Genomic DNA, 20,763 nt, shown 5'->3' on the forward strand with positions numbered 1-20,763 from the left:
TTGTGGGTGGAGAATGTAAGTTTTGTTTCAGTAAACGACGATTTCCGCTATTAAGTACCTGATGTTAAATATTCCATTTGGAAGTATTCCCATGTATGGCTTGTTATGATAATATAGTGTGTTTTGGTAGTAATCCCATATATAGCTTGCTATGATTATACTGTGGGTGTTTTGGTAGTAATCCCATATATAGCTTGTTATGATTATATAATGTGTGTTTGGTATTAATCCCATATATGGCTTGTTATGATTAGATAGTGTGTGTTTGGGATTAATCCCATATATGGCTTATTATGATTAGATAGTGTGTGTTTGGTAGTAATCCCATATTTGGCTTATTATGATTAGATAGTGTGTGTTTGGTATTAATCCCGTATATGGCTTGTTATGATTATATAGTGTGTGTTTGGTATTAATCCCATATTTGGCTTGTTATGTTTATATAGTGTGTGTTTGGTATTAATCCAATACATGGATTGTTATGATTATATAGTGTGTGTTTAATATTTATCCCATATATGGCTTGTTCTGATTATATAGTGTGTGTTTGGTATTAATCCCATATATGGCTTGTTATGATTATATAGTGTCTGTTTGGTATTAATCCCATATATGGCTTGTTATGATTATATAGTGTGTGTTTGGTATTAATCCCATATATGAATTGTTATGATTATATAGTGTGTGTTTGGTATTAATCCCATATATGGCTTGTGATTATTATATAGTTTGTGTTTGGTATTAATCTCATATATGGCTTGTTATGATTATATAGTGTGTGTTTGGTATTAATCCCATATACGGCTTGTTATGGTTATATAGTGTGTGTTTGGTTCTAATCCCATTTATGGCCTGTTATGATTATATAGTGTGTGTTTGGTATTAATCCCACATATGGCGTGATATGATTTTATAGTGTGTGTGTGGTTGTAATCCCATTTATGGCCTGTTATGATTATATAGTGTGTGTTTGTTAGTAATCCCATATATGGCTTGTTAATATTGTATAGAATCTATTTGGTAGTAATCCCATATTTGGCTTGTTATGATTATTTATTGTGTGTTTGGTAGTAATCCCATATACGGCGTGTTATGATTATATAATGTGTGTTTGCTAGTTATCCCATATACGGCTTGTAATGGTCATATGGTGTTTGGTATCAATCCCATATATAGCTTGTTATGATTATATAGAATCTATTTGGTATCAATCCCATATATGACTTGTTATGATTATATAGAAACTCTTTGGTAGTAATCCCATATATGGCGTGTTATGATTATATAGTGTGTGTTTGGTAGTAATCCCATGTATGGCTTTTTATGATTATATAGTGTGTGTTTGGTAGTAATCCAATATATGGCTTGTTATGATTATATAATGTGTGTTTGGTATTAATCCCATATATGGATTGTTATGATTATATAGTGTGTGTTTGGTATTAATCCCATATACGGCTTGTTATGATTATATAGTGTGTGTTTGGTAGTAATCCCATATATGGCGTGTTATGATTAATACTCAGCTTGGCAACGTGCCGATCTTCTTCACGGTAGAACCGACCTAACAGCAGCAGCGTATTCGCCGCGAGCAATATTTTGATGTGCCATCTGCAACTACCGACGTACAGCCAGTCGAATTATACACGTTTTTGGACCTGTGATGATGTTCCACTCCATTTCAAATTGATTAACAATACCTACACTTGTTTATTGCAGCTGTTGTCTTTGCATATCATTACATATTTAAAATCTTATGCATTTATTTCCTATACGTGTGCATTTTCATGTACTGGGGTTAGAATTCCTCTATTATATTTTAGGCCATGCATTTTAAACTATTTCTAAATAAATTAATATATTTTTTATATCATAAAATATAAAAAGAAAACATTAATATTGAGGGTGAGGTATGTGTAACGTAACAAGTTAAGAGATCGCCGTGGTGTAGTGGATATGGTGTCCGCCTAGCGATCGGGAGGTCACGGGTTCGATAAAAACTGCGGGGGCGTTCTTTAGATCTCCCCCATAGACACCAAGGAAACGGACTCGAGAGCGTTTCATATAAGCTTAGGCTTGTTATGCAATCGAGCGTAAATAAATAGGTTTAAAAAAAACGTAACAAGTTAAACATTATTTCCCTTTACAACTACGCTCCCGATAGGGAAAAACAACAAAAATACAACATATTTTTTGGTAAGTCATTGGTATGACCGACTGACTGATACCGTGTATTACTATTTCATAGTCATCAAACATACATAAAAAACATGAATACACACAAAAGCTTTGTTACAACATACAACATAGTCTACAACAACGCCAGGCATACTGTATGCCGGCACGAGTCCCTCCTCGTAGGCAACTTATAAGGCAGCCACGCCTATCAACAGACTACTACGACACTAGGCATACTGTATGCCTACACGAGTCCCTCCTCGTAAGCTACTATAAAGGAAGCCACGCCTATCAACGTAGACTGCTACATCACCAGGCATACTGTATGCCTACACGAGTCCCTCCTCGTAAGCAACTATAAAGGCAGCCACGCCTATCGTCTCTTCCGGAGACTGAATCCCTCAGTGGGATAAATAATAATTATTATGATACTGGTATACATGTATAAATTGAATACATTAAATGCGTACGTAATGTGGATAAACGCATGACCAGTTGTAAAAAACACATTACTGAATTTCAAAATTAGCTCGTACCAGGGTAAAAAGCATGTAGATTACACTTTTAAACGATTACGTTTGTAATGTTACTCTTACTGTTATTCAAAACAAAATAAAAAATTAACACATGTATCGATCAGTCAATCCCAACGCTGAATGACTGAACAGAGTTACTCGGCCACGAGTAAAACGCTCTCTTACAGAGCCACCTATCGGAAACTACATTGACAAGGGAAAGTAGTTTTCGTCTAATTCGCACGTGCTCAAACGACGAAAACAATATTTCCCTTTACAACTACGCTCCCGATAGGGAAAAACAACAAAAATACAACATATTTTTTGGTAAGTCATTGGTATGACCGACTGAATTAAAAGAACGGGCTTGTAAGTATAGTACAAATAATAATTGGCTTATTATAAAATGCATTGATGGTTATAATCCAAGTGACATTGAAACCCTTAACCTCTCATCAACTGAGCTTTTAACATAGCCGTCCTTAGCTGTTTCACTCAGCCATCTACCATGACGTTTAAATAACCTGTCAGGAATGCCATTATTAGCCGCAGCAGTTGCGCCACCAGCTCTCAAAGAATGAAGGCAATATTTGCTTATGTCTTGAACATGCGGTTTAAACGCAATCAAAAACAATTCTCTAAATTTACTATATGACAAATGCTTGTTTCCTGTCTGAGCCTATGTCCACATTTCGTTGAACTTAACCGACGAAACAAGTAACATTCAGATTCCGATGAAAAATCTGTCCAAGTAAGGTATTTCTGTAAATTGACTACTGGACACAACTGTGTGCCTGTCCTAGCAATAAGCACCCATGCTCCCTCACGGAACTTATCTGTCTTGCTAGATTCAATAAATACACTTAAGTAACTACTGTTAATACAAACATCACTCCTTCTCAACTTTAGTACCTCTGCACTTCTTAAAAACCCAGCATATGATAAAAGGCATATACAAATAAATCTTTGATTCATAACATCATTTTCAACATACATATGTGTGTACATTTGTTGCAGTAAATCAACAGTCATTGGTTCTTTCTTATTCACAGGTTTCGCTAAACGCCGTTTTGCAGCTTCTAACATATTAATGACAAGTCTTGAATCAGTAGGTGATACATAATCAAATAAATCATGATAATATTTAATACTGTAGAACGCATTTATAATCGGACTTGCACTACTAGCTGTTTGTATAATTGACGCTAAATATAGCGCAACTTGAAAAGCCTTGGCGGGCAAGGCATCCCCGCTTGAAAGCCCATTAGCATACCCCCAACGACGCCATCGATTGAAGCCCCTTTTGTAACTGAGGTGCGTGTTTTCCGCTTTGGTGACTTTAAGCAACTCGGGCAGCAAGGATACCTTCTCCGCCAAGACCTCTGGCAAGCCATCAACTTCACTTCCGTATCTCTGAAAAAATAAATGTGTAACAGCACTAAAGTTGACACAGTTTGTTACTTAACACATTATATTTACAAACAGTAAGCAACACTATCAATGTTCATGATTCACAAATGATATCAAAAGTGCTAACATGCGAAATTTAAGATTTTCAACACCAAACAACCCAGAACCATTCTTACATGGTATGTAATAACTTATTGCCGTTGGTAATTCCATATAGTCTATTACAAACGACTTAAAATGTCCATCACTTGTCCAAATCATAGGCCAAAAATTAGCCGACTTCCATTCTGGGACAATCAAAACACCTTTTGCCCCACAAGATTGCATTTTAAGCAATACCCTTGGTATTAATATTATAGGTGGTACAAATAAGCCAAAACTATGCGTCCATGGGTAAGTAAAAGCATCAACTCCTTCAGACTCTTTACACCAAAATCTAGAATAAAATCGCTGTAATTTGGCGTTATGTTTCGAGGCAAAGAAATCGACCTCTAAATTTCCCCATGAAGACTGAATTATTGACAAAATGTAAGGGGAAATACCCCAATCGTCTTTTTCTACTATTTTGGACAAATAGTCTGCCACATAATTCTCTCCCCTTGGTATCCATTCAACCTCCAAATGAATAGAATGAACTAAAGAATACCCGAATATTTTCATCGCTAAATCTTGTAATTCAGGCTTCATGGAGCCCTTAGCAACAATGCTGCATACACCTGTGTTATCAGTAAACCACTTAACTCTTTGATTTACCAATACATGCTCAAGCGACAACATTACTTTATAAACAGCACACAATTCTCTCCACGTGGAGGATTTTGCCGCTTCCGACGGCGACCACGTGTCGTGCACTACACCGCTTTGCATTTCGACCTCATACCCTGCTAAACCAGTGCTGCTAGCGTCACTATAAACAATTCTAGTACAGCCATGACTGATTGCCAATGTTCTAACATTTATAATTTGTAAATGATCATTCCAAAACGAAAGTTGAACCTTACTTCCTTCAGACAACTTAATATAAGAGTTCCACGTTTTTGCTTTAAGGATGTCAATGCTCAAACACCTAGTCATAATCTGAGAAACAGTTCCCAATACTATACCCATAGATATAATTTGTCCCACAAAACTAGCAACTCTTCGCACACAAACATAGTCCGAAGTTTGTAAAAATCTAAGTGTCTGTAGAACTTTATCGATTCTACACCCCGATATACGCACGGTGAAATTAGCTGTATTTAACTGAGATCCTAGCCATTGTAATTCTTGCACTGGCTCCCAGCATGATTTATCAACTTTAGGCACCAAGCCGGATAACAACAAATCTGATTTAATTTCCCGTGACATAATTACTGTCTTATCGTATGTCTCTGCGGTGCCAAAACCATCATCTAAAAACATGATGATCTTTTTACCTTCGCCTCTCCATTTTGCAATTAATGGCCTCATTAATTTTGTATAGATATAACAAGCAGACGACAAACCAAAAGGAAGAACCAAAAATTTGTAATAGACCAGAATACCTGAATAATCTTCCCAGGCAAAACCTAAATAATCTGTGTGTGGCAGAAAAATATCCACAAAATGATATGCTGACGTTATATCAAACTTAATCATCCAACAATCTTTTTTGATATACATCAATGCTAAACGCAAGTCTTCATACTTTACTGATTGCTTCCAAACATGAAGATTAACCTTTCGTAAATCTAAAATAAGCCGTTTTTTCCCATTATTATTACAAGAAACTGTCAGCGGATTAACAACGTGTGGAGCATTTGTACATTTCACAATAAGACCGCGATCTAACAAACTTTTTATAGCTTCAGTCACAAAATCATTTTCATATAAAGCTGAACGATTGTTTCGACAATGTACATGGTCTGGTAAAGAAAAGAATGGAATTTTATAACCATTTTGAATAGTGTCTAAAATGAATTGGTTAGCTCCAATATCTCTCCAAAATTGCACATGATTTTTTAATCTACTTTTAACCAGTATTTCTTTCTGGCCTTGTTCGTACTCATAATAGTCGTCAGTAAATATTTCCTGACTGTTAGCAAAGTTATCAGTAAACGATAAATACTCATCTTTTAAATCTACGTCTGGTATAACCGGGTTCTGCGGTCTGTGACTACTGTTTGGTAGGGACGTCAAGCTGCGGGATCCGCCGGGTGTAGGGGCAGTGGCGTCTGAGGTGGGTGGTTTCTCCACAAGCGAAACAGGGACCAATTCCGTCTTTTGCATTGCCCTTGAAATAATGGGGATGAAAAGAATGCAGTTGCTGCATGGGTCCTGAGCGCTGCTGTTGCACCGGAAACGAAAACGTGTTTCCGCCACGTGGCAAGCTTCCGGAAGTGACGGTAGCGGAAGGCTTAACACTTTTCTTTGACTTCGCCTTCTTCTTCTTTGCTGCTCTTGCCTCCGCTCTGTTGATCCTTGATTCATCACTCGAGTCGCTAGCCACGGGGTTTGCCTCATATTGGCGTACCGTCTCCCATCCGCCCTCAGACGTGTCTGCTATACGGATAAGCTTGTTTCGTCGCTTTAACTGTTCACAAGCGTCATTAACTAGCTCGCGAGCGTACTCTTGTTTGTTGTTTTCAAATGCCCAAAGCACCTGGCTAATGTTCTCGTGCAATTCCGAATTGAAATCGTGCTGAATTTTGTTGCTTTCGTATCGCCATTTTAGTTCATGTTCCGTCTTCAATTTTTTAACTTCAGAACGCACGGAAAGCGAATTCCCTCGAACTTCTTCTTTTAGAGAACTTATTTCTCTTTTCTGTTCGCGCATTTCTACTAAAAGTTCCCTAATTGAACTATTTAAGTCCATATTTTCCAGAGAAGCACACTCTTCGCCAGACCGCGTGGTCATTTTCATATGCAAGTTTATCCCGTGCAAATTAACACATGTATCGATCAGTCAATCCCAACGCTGAATGACTGAACAGAGTTACTCGGCCACGAGTAAAACGCTCTCTTACAGAGCCACCTATCGGAAACTACATTGACAAGGGAAAGTAGTTTTCGTCTAATTCGCACGTGCTCAAACGACGAAAACAATATATTAAATATTAGTATACACAATTTATACGCATTGGAAAATTATAAACAACATAAATCAATTGGCAAAAATTACTACTACATGTATAAGCTTACATACAAAGAGCCCAGCTAATTAATGAATTAACGTATACATGCTTCATAAAGATATCAGATGGCCAATACAAATGGTAATTATAAATAACGTCAAAATAGACCAGAACAACACACCAAATTAATTACTCATTGCTTATCTCGCTTATTAAACATGTCTTGGTAGGCATCCGGCAGACTGAATGTTGTATGATGTTTCATGTAAATAGCGGACTTCCTTTTTTGTCTTGCGCATGTTGTTTGGCACAAGTTCCCGTCGGAAATTGACACGTCAGCATTGGGTGTTCCAATATATATTTATACACTGTTCTTCAGTAGAGGGTAGTAAGAGATTCACGTACACAGCCGGACATAACGGTCGCACGATTTGTTATTGTCATGGGCCAATAGGCCAATACATTTAAGTTTTAGTTTAGATTATTTTACGAACATTGGCAAACGTTTCGTGGAAACTAAATAAATAGAAATAAATCGTAATAACACTGAAAATGACTTTGAGTACGTTAATTATTGAGTTTAAAGACTATGCCACACAATGTCTAAAGTGATTATTGACTTTCCAATATTATACGGTACGGAAGTAACGTCATAGCATTAGCCACGTTAAATTTTCATTTTTTCTTTTTCAATTATCAATAAATGAAATGGTTCCACGTCCGTACACCATTTATCTGCATTTATCATTAATGTATTTTATTTTACATTAATAAAAATAAGAACTCTCAATAAATGGATACACAATTAACACGAATCTCTGTAACTATATAAATACTGTCATAAACAACGATAATCAGTTTCAATGATAAATGTTGAAACATGTACCTGAAGTATAAATGATAAGTTTGATTATCGTCTATATGCACTGCACACATTATGTTTTAAGACTAGCATGTTAGCTTTGCTAAGGAAACTGTCACGAAATATTTGCTTAATATCTTGTGTTTTGATTAACTAAATCCTTGGCGACAATTATTCATGCAATACAATCACCGAATAACATTTGAAGATGTTCAACAGATGAAGAACTTTAAAGATCTTTAAACAAACATTCAACACATATATTTCGCGTTAGACAAACTTTTTGATTAAAGTCTTCTTTCTGTATATCTGATAACCATGGAAACCACAAAGCGTTCACTGAACTTCAGCTTACACTCACTGGTATCGTCCCTCCCATTACCTACCTGCAATGAGGAACAAAATAAATATGGATCTATGCGAAAATGGATCTAATGGCATTTGCGGTTAGGTTAAGCAAATGCACAGACGTGGAAGGACCTACCCTGTCCGCAATAAAGTCACGCAAGGTTTCTTTGTCTAAATAGCGGACAGAGTAGCTAATGACTGCGCAAATGTTTGGAGCTACCATGTCTGTACATAGAATAATACCATTTTTCGCATGACGCGGCTCGTTGTAGATGTGTTGGAGTACACAATTTCATCGTATGATGATATTATTCTCTCGCTGAAGCAATCAAACACATCTAATTAATTTAATTTTTAATGAATTCATCAATATTATAAACGTTAACCTTGGTCAAGTGTTGAAAAGACATTCTCAGAGCGGTTATTGATCAGTTTTAAAGAGCCTGACACACTACATTGACTTATTAAACCGTGGTTACGTTACTCCAAATATTAATTGAAGTTTGCATATTGAATCATAACTATGTTACAGTTAACTGTTTTACCAAAATGAATTCGTGTAAATGCTTTCCACAGGATTTTTGTCAGGCGCCCCGGGGCTGCTAGGGGTGGTTCGGGAGGGGTGTCCCCTTCCGACGTTGATTTTTTTTTTAATTTAACGTGTCAATTCACGTTCTGTGGTGCGTTATAACTCAAAGAAACACAGCTTCATAACGTCATTTGGTGTGCGCTATGACTCTTTAAAAAATCCCCCAGTCATTTAAAAATATATTTTTTTATATCGTTTAATTGTTTTAAAACTTTCCCGCACAGATAGTAAAATCCCGACTCGAACGATTCCCCAATACATCCGTTTCAACCCCACTCTATTACTGTATACTTACTACTTTTCAAGTTTCTATTTATTACCCGATAATCCCGTTTATTCCGTTTTTATCAATCTCTTTCTGGTAAATATTTACGATAAAAGCTCTCAATCATTTCTTTAACACAAACCTTGCCATTTTTAAGTGACTTTTTATAGATTTGATGAAATATTGCCCCTGAATATGCATCAATCCCCTGACCTGTTGTGTGCTTGTTAAAACGCTCAATACACGCACGTTTGTATGCAAATGACGCGACGTTATACATGCTGCATAATTTTCGCGCTCTTTTTAATTGAGAAAAAGATTCGACACAAAATAAATTTGCACTGCTAATTTGAAGCAAAAATATTTAACGTTGCGGTAACATTTTCATTCGGAAGTGTGTTTCGGATTAAAAACGCGTTAACATCGACTTACGGGAATGGGTTTCGGATTACACATTTAATTATTCCCATTTGAGATTTCAACAAATATTAACCGTTGCGTTATAAATTCAACGATAATTTGTTTAAACACTTTACGAGTCGAATAAATGTTTTGACGAAATTATGCATGAAATTCACGTTGTCCACGAGGATCACGGCCGGTTGCCATCATCAGTCTTCTAACTATCGATTATCGGACGAAACATTTACAAGTGTGCGTAATTAATTCAACGAAAATTTGTTTAAGCGCATTACGTGTCGAATAAATGTCAAAAAAACGAGGTGAATCAGTTCTATAAATGGACATGATGAAATATTCATGTACTGGAATTAAATTGTTATCACATAATTGTAACCGGGAGTCATTTGCACAACTTACTCGCTATAATAATTAATTGTTTACCACTTGCAATTAATTTCTCGTATTATTTATGAGTCATAGGTAACACTTGTTTACAGTAAAAAGGTGTGATGATGATGCCCGAAACCGTCTTTAATGTTCTGTACTGTACTAATTACTGGTTTTATATTACGTTAATTGGTACAACTTCTTGCTAATCAAGCTGCGATAAACTCTTACTCCATGCCCGACGTCAATAAAAAATAATTGTCGATAGTTAACCCCGCCCTCATAAGCATTCGCGTAACCGATTGGACGATGAGCTTCATAGTTTGACGACTGGAAAGTTCCCAGATACATCCTTGTCAGCATTTAAATGACTGTGTAATGTGCCTAGAATAATCGATACGCGCGTCATGCTATTCTCTTATCAGTGGATTATCCATTACCCCATGTGGTGTTTATGGCGATAACTTGTGAAAGTAGGTACCGAGTGCTCTTTTAAAACAGGGAATATTGATTCACTGATACAGAAACCTTGATTTTTTTTGAAAATTTCCACTTTCTTTTACTGAAAAATACACTGATCGGAAAATTTCAAGCGCCCCGGGGACTCTGATTTCGAAATTCAAGCGCCCCGGCAAGGCCTGGCCTGGGGAAAACCATGTGTAATGTAATGTGATAGTTAATATATAATAAACAAACATTTTACTTTTTTAATATTATGCTTTTGACGTGTTCGTATAAAAGCTATTTAAAATTAACTGCAACAACTTAGCGCAAACTCAATCGATCAGCGTGATTGGATACACCAACAAGTGATATGAGTTGTTGACTCTAAACATTATTAAGTAGATAAACATATGTAAATGTTCAATCTTGATATCATCGTAAACGATTTGTCCTCATAACTTTAATTTGTTTTACCACCTATTACTGATTACTACCAAATCTTAAACAATATTCAGAAAACATGCAATAAGCAAATTAAAATCAATATTTACACAGCAATCTCTATAATTAAAAAAAACAGTGTTACGTAACTACCTGCTGAACCAACAATGACCTTATGGTTTACTGCGTTGGGTACTTTCTGTGGAATTGCCACTGAAACACATTATGAATAATGTTATTCAAATAGCAAGAGGACCACTATGGTCCTATATCGCTCACTTGACATTTGTTTTTTCTACATACTGAAACTCTATTCCTTACCGTTTCAGAGAAGATTGTTTTTTATGTTCTCACTATAAACGCGTAAGCACACATTTGCCACTGAATGGGACAAAGTTTGACATCAGGGATATAATTGAAACATAAACGGGCGATTAATAACAAACATATATCAAAAGATTATAGGCAATTCAAACATTTTAAGGAACACGCTTTTCAGAAAGATTTATTAATGTCAACGTCAGATATGATTGACACGGTCTTATATCCCAATAAATGTCTCAATTATTTACTTAATACCATACATTTAATAACAATAAACAACCAAGCACCTGTAAAAACGAAGGTAATTAAGTAAGAAATTTTACCTGGATGGTTTTCTGACGAAATTAAACATGCAATTAAAAAGCGAGACAGGTTGAAAAAACATCACAAAATCGACGGGTACAAAAACAGAGGTTAAGAAATGATTGACACGGTCTCAGATCCCAATACATACTCAATTATTTACTTAATCCCATATCATCAACAGTAAACATCCATGCACCTATTAAAACAAGATAATTAAGTCATAAATTTTACCCGGATGGTTTTCAGACGAAATTAAACATGCAATTAAAAAGCGAGACTGGTTGAAAAAACATCACAAAATCGACGAGTACAAAAACAGAGGAACCATGTAACACTACTTATAAGAAAATATAAACAACAATTGTATAATAATCCGCTAAAACATATATGGGACAAAATTTATTCCCTTGCACATCCAAATCCTTCCCTCACTCTGCCATTAACACTTAACGTAAATAATACAACAATTGACAGCATTCCAGAGCTCTTAAACACATTCAACACACATTTCACTAACATCTCTGATTTGATCACCAAAACAAAATTTGAACCATGTCATTACGAAAAATTTAAAACATATCTCAATGATAAACTAATAACACATTTATTTAAAATTGCACCAATAACAGTATTCGAGGTCCGTAAAATAATCGACTCTCTAAAAAACCATAAAGCACATGGCCTTGACAATATTGGTCCTGATATACTTCAAACATTGTGGCGATACCATTGTCGGCTCAATAACATTTTTCATAAATAAGAAGATTTCATAGTGAAATTTTTCCGGACAGGCTTAAAAATGCATATATATTGCATGTGCATAATGAATCAGATAAAAATGATCTTAAAACTATAGACCCATTGGCATACTCCCTACTATTTCTAAGAAATTTGACAGACACATGTCAAATTAAATGAAGTTATTTCTTGAAAAACATCAATCATTGAATTCTTTTCAGTCTGTTTTTCGTCAAAATCATTCTTGTCAGTCATCATTGATTCTTCATATAGATTCTTAGCGTCAAAACATATATTCTGGACAAAGTGTAGGGTCAGTATACCTTGACCTAAAAAAAACCTTTGGCTTAGTAGATCATGTTTTTTTTTACTTATAAAACTTTCTATATACCATTTCTCTGATAGTATGCTTACCTTGATGCTGTCTTACCTATCTAACAGACAACAATGCGTCAAAGTCAGAACACAAAAATCATCTTTTTAAACTATAAAAGCCGGGGTACCTTGGCCCTATTCTCTCCATTATATACATTTGTTGGGATTTCGTAACGTTGGCATATGACGCGCCATTTGTTACCTGACTTTCACGCACGCTTTCCCGTCGTGACGTTACGCCCGTTATATTGTGTTATTATTATGCATTGCAAGTAACAGTTTGAGCCTGGATTTCGCTCCTTATATTTCTTATATTTATTATCACAACGCGTATTCCGTCTACATAGTTTGGTGCCGTGACGAAAACAATGACGAAAATCCACGATCTAGAAAAGCAACTGAGCCAGCGTCTCGATTTAAAGAAAATCATTGAGCAATTTATTGAAAAATTGGCAGAAGCGAAAGAAGAAGATGACATGTTACAGTACGAGACTACCATCGAAGCACTACAGACCAAAATATGCAGTCTTCAGAGTCTAAATGAGAAGATTCTTTCGCTTACCGACGCCGAATCTACACCGGACGAGATGCTGGAATCCGAAGAATACACATTCGACTTAGAAGTCAAACTGCGTAAATCCCGGCAATATCTTCTCCAAAAATCTACCAGCAAAGATGCTGAAGTTGTACCAACACCGAGATGTGAAGCACAGCCACAAGATAACCAGTCCAGAAACTAAAATTCATCGAACAGCAGTCGACAACCTTTTCCCGTGCCCAGTAGCTCGAATACACAATTTAGCAAACTGCCTAAACTGACATTGGAGATTTATTACAGTGGCAGCCGTTCTGGGATTCGTTTGACTCATCTATTCATAACAACATTAACCTGACGGATGTACAAAAGTTTGGATATCTCCAAGCTCAACTTGAAGGAACAGCCGCCTTGACAGTGCAAGTGTTTGCACTCACGAACTCGAATTACATGCGCGCGGTCGATTTATTGCGGGAGCGTTACGGACAGCAGAGTACGATCATTCATGCCACGATGCAAGCCTTACTAACACTACAACCGCCCAATTCTACGGTCAGCAGCCTGAGATTTTTTTTACGACAGAATGGAAATAAACATCCGGGGTCTCGAATCGTTGGGACAGAACCAAGACATTTTATCTGACAAGCTGCCTTTTACTCTTTTATGTATGTTGACTTGGCAATGTGTATTTATGAAACTAAAGATTGGTGGTTTCGCCAAATAAATAACCTATTGACAGAATGATAACAAAAACCCGAAAGTTGTTCTCTCACCATTGAGAATTCCGATTGCACGTAGTATTCATTTGCCGTTAAATTATAGACAATTACTTTTTTCTAAACCTACAGTCAAATTAAGTTTACTTCGAACACTCCGTGTAATTGGTATCCTACAATTAATAAATGCAACTCCAGGATGTGTTTTTGTTGCAAGTTTTTAAATATGTCCTCTTTTATTCTTTCATCTGTTAATAACCGCAAATTTTCAGTTAATATTAAATCCGATGTCTCATGAAATTCTATGCATGTGGTTTATGTTATTACTTGAAATGTACCCTGTTGTGGTGCGCAATACGTTGGGCAGACTGGTAGATCACTTACAACACGTTTTAGGGAACATTTTTTTTAATTAAAAATAACAATAAATTTTATAACTTCATTTACCAGCACTTTCATAAAACGGGTCATAGCGTAACAAATATTTCAATTCAACCTGTGGAGCAACTTATTTTTAATAATAGTACTTCAAATCAGTGCCAATTAAAAGCAAGGAGCATGTCAGAATTTGAATGGATTAAACGTTTGCAATCAGCTTACCCACTTGGATTAAATGATAATATTCTAAATGTTGAAACAATTTCTAAAAATAAATCGATTAATTCATTTTCTCTGTTTAGTAAACGTCTACGAAATAAACGTTCACATGGCATTAGGAAAAATGGTAACTTAAGGCGTAAATTTAAACGTCTGCTTTCTTTAAATGACTGCTATACATTATTACAAAATGGGGGTAAACATAAATTACTAAGTGCTCTCTTTCTGTTTCTTCGTTGGCGCATATTGATAAGGAATGTAAACTTATTTTACTTCAATCTGACCCTCTATATAAATGTGCTTGTATTATTGAATCTTTCACTGCCTACTACCGTAAACCTTTTATTGAAAATGCACTTAACAAAACTAGAAATCGTAAAAAAATCGAGCTTTGTAATAAAGGTCTTGATTTAATTGACCTTCCAAAAATATTCAATGATAAAAATGTACGTCGGTTGATTCCCACTTTTTTCCGCAATACTGAATCACCGCGTATTTGCTACAAATATAGTCAACCTGTAAGAAGTATTTAACTTTTTAATTTTTAATTATAATTCTATTTCCACAGATATAAATGTAATCAGAAATTGTCCTACATTATGTGGCTGTTCTAGTTCCAAATATATATATGGTCCAGTTGGACATGTTATTACTGGGGACCTTAATTTCATTCAAAATAAAAACCTTAGAAATTTAATACGCAGAGGCCCTATGTACAGACTTCCTATTCCTGTTGATTTTGATGATTGCATTAAGAATATCGTAACATCCTTACAGGATTATTGCACTAATGGTGCAGGAAGGAAAATGCTGAAATTACTGCACTCAATGATTGGAAAACAAAAATATTTAGTATTGCCATGAATAAAATATGCTTTTATGATACAAATCCTTTGGCCCTTCCACATTCACCTAAATTTAATTAACAAAATCTCTGTTAATTGCTTGAAGACTTAAACTCTAAATTCGTCTTAGTTCCTGCTGATAAGGCTGCTGATAATGTTATAATAATATGACGAGTGTTTTATGTTCAAACTATTTCACAAGAACTTTCACAAACTACATCATATTGTGAGTACAATTAGCAACCTAATGAAATTATTGCCGACCATATTGCCTAATGCATTAAATTAAATGTAATAGTCAATATTACTGACAAGAAATTGCCATCACTTTACTAGATACCTAAATTACATAAGACGCCATATAAAAGTCGTTTTATCGCTAATTCAGTGTCTTGTACCACCAAACAATTATCAGTGTATCTTACATCTGCATTGAGTGCTATTAGATATCATATAGCTAAATTTTGTAATAAAGTTTATGAAAATAGTAATATTAACCTATTTTGGTCAATAAAAAACACCTTAGAAGTTATTGATAAAATTGAAAAGAAAAAATATAAGGTGTCACAGGTAAGTACTTATGATTTTTCTACACTATATACAACGCTTCCTCACGCTTTTATAAAATCCAAACTTGTTTCTTTGATTGAAAAAAACTTTTGCTAGAGAGAAGTGTTTGTATCTAGCTTTAAACACTAAAACAGCTTTTTTTTACTAATAAGATATAAGATAATTACATCATTTGGACTGGTCTTGACTTTTGTGCAGCACTTACTTTTCTTCTGGATAACTTGTTTGTTGAATTTAATGGTAAAATATTTTAACAAATTATTGGCGTTCCTATGGGTACTAATTGTGCGCCACTTATAGCTGACCTTTTTTATATTGTTATGAAAGCGAATTTATGTTAGAATTATCTAAAACTAAGCAAGTAGATTTGATTCATTGTTTTAACCTTACTAGTAGGTACATTGATGACATACTTAATTTAGATAATCCATTATTTGAACAATATATTCACAAAATCTACCCAATAGAACTAGTCTTAAATAGATCGTGTATATCCAATACAGACGCTGCGTATTTATACTTACATTTAACTATTAATAATAATTTCATCAAAACTAGTTTATACGACAAACGGGACGACTTTAACTTTGATATTGTGAATTTTCCGTTCCTAGATGGCAACATCCCTAAAGGACCTTCCTATGGTATTTACATTTCGCAGTTGGTTCGTTATGCCAGAGCATGTTCATGTTTTAAAGATTTAAATGATCGTAATCTTATATTAACACAAAAATAGCTAAAACAAGGCTTTTTGTATTATAACCTAAGAAGTATTTACGCTAAACTTTACTCTAGGTATGGTGATTTAATTTCAAAATATAATGTTTCTTTAAAATGGCATTTAAATAATGGAATCTCCCATCCATCATTTTATGGAGATGTTTTGAAGCGTGTCCGCAAATTAAAATATGTTATACCAAATGTTCTTATTATACTTTTCAATTTTTATTAACTTGTTTTTATCAAAAAGATACGATGCTTATGTACTTAAAAACACGTGTTTGATGGTTTTCGATTCACTATATCTTTCTTCACTTAAAATTTGGAATCATTAGTGATATTACAGGCATTTTTCACTATTGAACAAAATTGTGTCTTTGTGTCGTATGCACAAATCCGCATGAACACTACATTTGGACTCACATCGTACATCAAATCATTTCTGTCGTCAGTTGTCAAAACACCTATATACTGTTTGATTCCAATAATGTCGCTTTAATGGAATTACAATTTTTATATATTTGATTCTTAATATTTAATCAACTAAACTTGTTTTATTAGTAGTACAATTTTGCAGTAGCCCCCCATTAATAGTTTTATTATTACTTTTCAGTACTGCCCCTGGATTTTGTTCACGTCATTGTGTCTTCGCTTGTCAATAACGTCATAACTCTTTCTATGTTACGGATTACATGGATTTTTTGACGTCATGCGATCAACTTTCCAGTTGTTATCTACATGCATAGGTCATTGGGTTTAAAACGTTCAATTTTATTTATATTTTCTCTCTGATAGGCCAGGGCTCGAATTTAACTTTTCTTTCTACTTGCAAAACATTGCGAGCAGCTTTAATACCAACTCGCAAAATCAAAAACATTCTCGCAAATTTTGCTGGAAACATAATTTAATATCGTTTTTTTATTCAACAGTTAACTTTGCTTTATCTTTCGTATTGTTCTTTTCATCTTTGGGCAAAAAGAAACAAGTTATTTTTCGCTTCGACGCCATGTCTGTTCAAGTTTAATAAACACATGTGAATTAGTCGACTGTTTAACGTTCTTGTACCAATACCATCCTCGTATCTGTACTATAAGTATACTAGTCTATATACAAGGTGCGCGCTTCCGCATACGGGTATTAGGATGTTCTATGACCTATGGTTAAGCGTTCAGGACGTCAAACGCATTTAGCAATATTACTGTTTTTTTTCACTATTTCTATACTCGAAAAAATTACTAGTGGCTTAAAAGTTAACTCGCAATCGGTATTTTTCACTCGCATTTTGCGAGTGTGCGAGTGTTAATTTCGAGCCCTTTAGGCGTTTCTTTTTTTATTAAATTATTATTAATTTAATTTTTAGCAGTCACATAAACAACCTAGCAATGTAATATGGAATTTTTACACCCATTATTGCTGCTTCTTCCTGTATTTGCAAGATGATTATCTAAAATATGAACTTAATGACACCATATTCTTAAATCTTTTTCTATAAAGAAGGAATGTAGTTGACCCTTGTTTGTAGTTTCATTGCATCGTTCGTCAAAAAGTTGTAACTCTGTTGCTCTGGTATCTTCAATACCATTAAGTAATTAAATTGAATGCGTTTTAATTCCCTTTTATTATTGTTTAATTTGAGTAACAATGCTATGACGTTAAATTTTATTTACACTTTTTATTCATATTTTGTGTTTATGTTGGTGTGTATTGTGCTGTATTGTACTGTTTGGGCAATCGGTCACTTGCCTTAAATAAAGGACCAACTAATTGTTTTTAATGAGAATTCAATATTGCTCCAGCAGCTGGAGTTTCACTTCCTTATAATGTATGGTAGTTTATTGTTGCCGGTGGTGATCGACATACTACCCGCCGACATCCGGTAGAATCTCGCCTGAGTTAACGAGAACAACGATTGGATGTTGCAAGACCTAAGACACGCGATCAACAAAGAGATTAACATTCTTGAGATCGGCAGCAGAAGCTAGAAATCTATCCCGGAAGCGGAAGCACTCAACCCGACTGCGTTGTTCCACGCCAGTACAAGAGGTTCCATCTACTTCTGAAAATAACTACAGTGATTCCAAGACAAGCAAGTTTCCTCATAAATGTGCATTTTGTCAGAAAAATCACCACAGCAACGAGTGCAAAACACATCCTGACATGAATTCACGCCTTGACGTTTTGAATGAGAAACAGCTGTTTCAATTGTCTTGGTAAACACCATCTGAAACAGTGTAAATCTATGAGAACCTGTCGTTTTTGTGACAAGAGACATTACTCAAGCATTTGCTCTAAGAACGCAGTGTTCAAGTGCTATTCTACTAGTCGACCGGAAGCAGCCATTTTATATGCTGATGCCGGCAACGCAAGAACTGAAGTGTTGCTGAAAACAGCGGTAGCGGAGGTAGGATACGCTCAGTACACGGCTTCCGCCGATATATTGCTTGACGAAGAGGTACAGCGAAGTTTCGTCACCGAAAAACTCGCGAATGAAATTAACTTAACTCGTACCGGAACTGATACTATTCAGGTAGCCTCGTTTGGAAAACGAAGTAATGAAGTGCGACACATGGATACTGCGGAAATTTACCATTAGAAAGACTATGGTCATAATATAAAGATGAATGTGCTGATTGTACCCACCATCGCGGTTCCTATTCAAAAAAGTGTACAGAAGCAAGTGCTATCGTTGCCATATATACGAGAACTCAAGCTGGCACATCCGGTGACAACAGACGACGTGTTTGAAATATCGATTTTGATTGAAGCAGATTACTATTGGCAAATCGTGGAAGACAGAGTTATACGTGGAAATGGTCCCACTGCATAGGCCTCTAAGAAAGGATACGTGTTGTCAGGTCCAGTGAATCAGCGTCCATCCCAGGCTCGTGCAGAATACGTCATGAATGTTATGACTTTGCCGCCAAATTCAAACGACATAGATCGGTTCTGGAAACTAGAGAGTCTTGGTATATCCGCCGACGAAAACGATGAAACAGTCGTCAGTGTCATGAAAGAGTATCAGAAGACACACATATCTTTCAAAGATGGCAAGTACGAGGAACGGTTACCATGGAAACAGGAATTCGACAATTTACCTACAAACTTTGAAATAACGAAACGAAGAACAGAAAACACAATACAGCGTTTGAGTAAAGATCCCAGTGCATTGAGATGCTACGGCGAAATTATAGCAGACCAGGAATGAAGAGACTTTATCGAAAAAGTACCGGAAGGAGAACTGTTGAGGAAAACAGACATGTCCATTACATTCCACATCATCCCGTGCAGAAAGACTCAGACACGACACCATTGCGAATTGTGTATGACTGCAGTTGCCGCCAAAACCGAGAGTCACCCAGTCTGAATGATTGCCTGCAGTCAAACTCACCAGCTCTTAACGACTTGACATCCATATTACATGTAGTCAAGTTTGCGGTTAGTACCGATATCGAGAAGGCGTTTCTACACATTGGACTTCAATAGTGTGACAGAGACGTCATCAGATTCATGTGGTTAAGTGACCCATCTGACGTGAACAGCCCTTTACAGACGTACAGATTCAAGACAGTTTTATTTGGGGCCACTTGCTCGCCTTTAATATTAGACGCTACACTTCAGAAGTACCTTGAAGAAAACAGTGATAAGTAGGCGAGCAAAATAATGAAAAAAAACCTATACGTGGACAATATAATGTCAAGCTTTTCAGACGAAAAGGCAGTGCTTTCGTATTTCCGAGATGCTCGAGATCTCATGTCTACAGCCAGTTTTAACTTACGAGCGTGGACATCAAACAGTGCCAAATTGCGAAATTAGCCGAATCAAAAAACGTATCGGACTCAAAACCGACTACAAAAGTGTTGGGTATGAATTGGAACACGTTGGCAGACGACTTGGGATTTCCTGTCGCCCCCATCAGAGCGACACCACAAAAGGCTACTAAACGAGAGATTTTACGACATTCGTCAAGAATATATTACCCGTTAGGTTTGCTCACATCAGTGACAGTACGAGCGAAGACACTGATTCAAGACATGTGGCGACAAAACTTCGACTGGGACACGATATTACACGACGATGTTCAACATGTGTGGAGCAGTTTAGTCG

General features: G+C 35.8%; 1 protein-coding gene across 1 annotated transcript; it reads right to left on the minus strand.

Annotated features, from left to right (window-relative positions):
- Positions 1–2,187: 2,187 nt before the first annotated feature.
- Positions 2,188–7,165, minus strand: LOC127860151 (uncharacterized). The gene is made up of 2 exons (XM_052398030.1): positions 5,325–7,165; positions 2,188–4,106 (listed from the first exon to the last, which is right to left on the minus strand). Exons 1-2 carry the CDS (start codon positions 6,582–6,584, stop codon positions 3,318–3,320), a joined length of 2,049 nt encoding a protein of 682 aa, XP_052253990.1. The 5' UTR covers positions 6,585–7,165; the 3' UTR covers positions 2,188–3,317.
- Positions 7,166–20,763: the final 13,598 nt, after the last annotated feature.

Source organism: Dreissena polymorpha, chromosome 15 (assembly GCF_020536995.1).
Source record: "Dreissena polymorpha isolate Duluth1 chromosome 15, UMN_Dpol_1.0, whole genome shotgun sequence".
NCBI lineage: Eukaryota > Metazoa > Mollusca > Bivalvia > Myida > Dreissenidae > Dreissena > Dreissena polymorpha.

Coding starts and splice junctions, on each gene's coding strand:
- LOC127860151 (XM_052398030.1), bottom strand. CDS start 6,584: ATGAGGCAAACCCCGTGGCTAGCGACTCGAGTGATGAATCAAGGATCA. Junction 4,107..5,324: donor TAAATACAGCTAATTTCACC/GTGCGTATATCG, acceptor TTATTTTTTCAG/AGATACGGAAGTGAAGTTGA.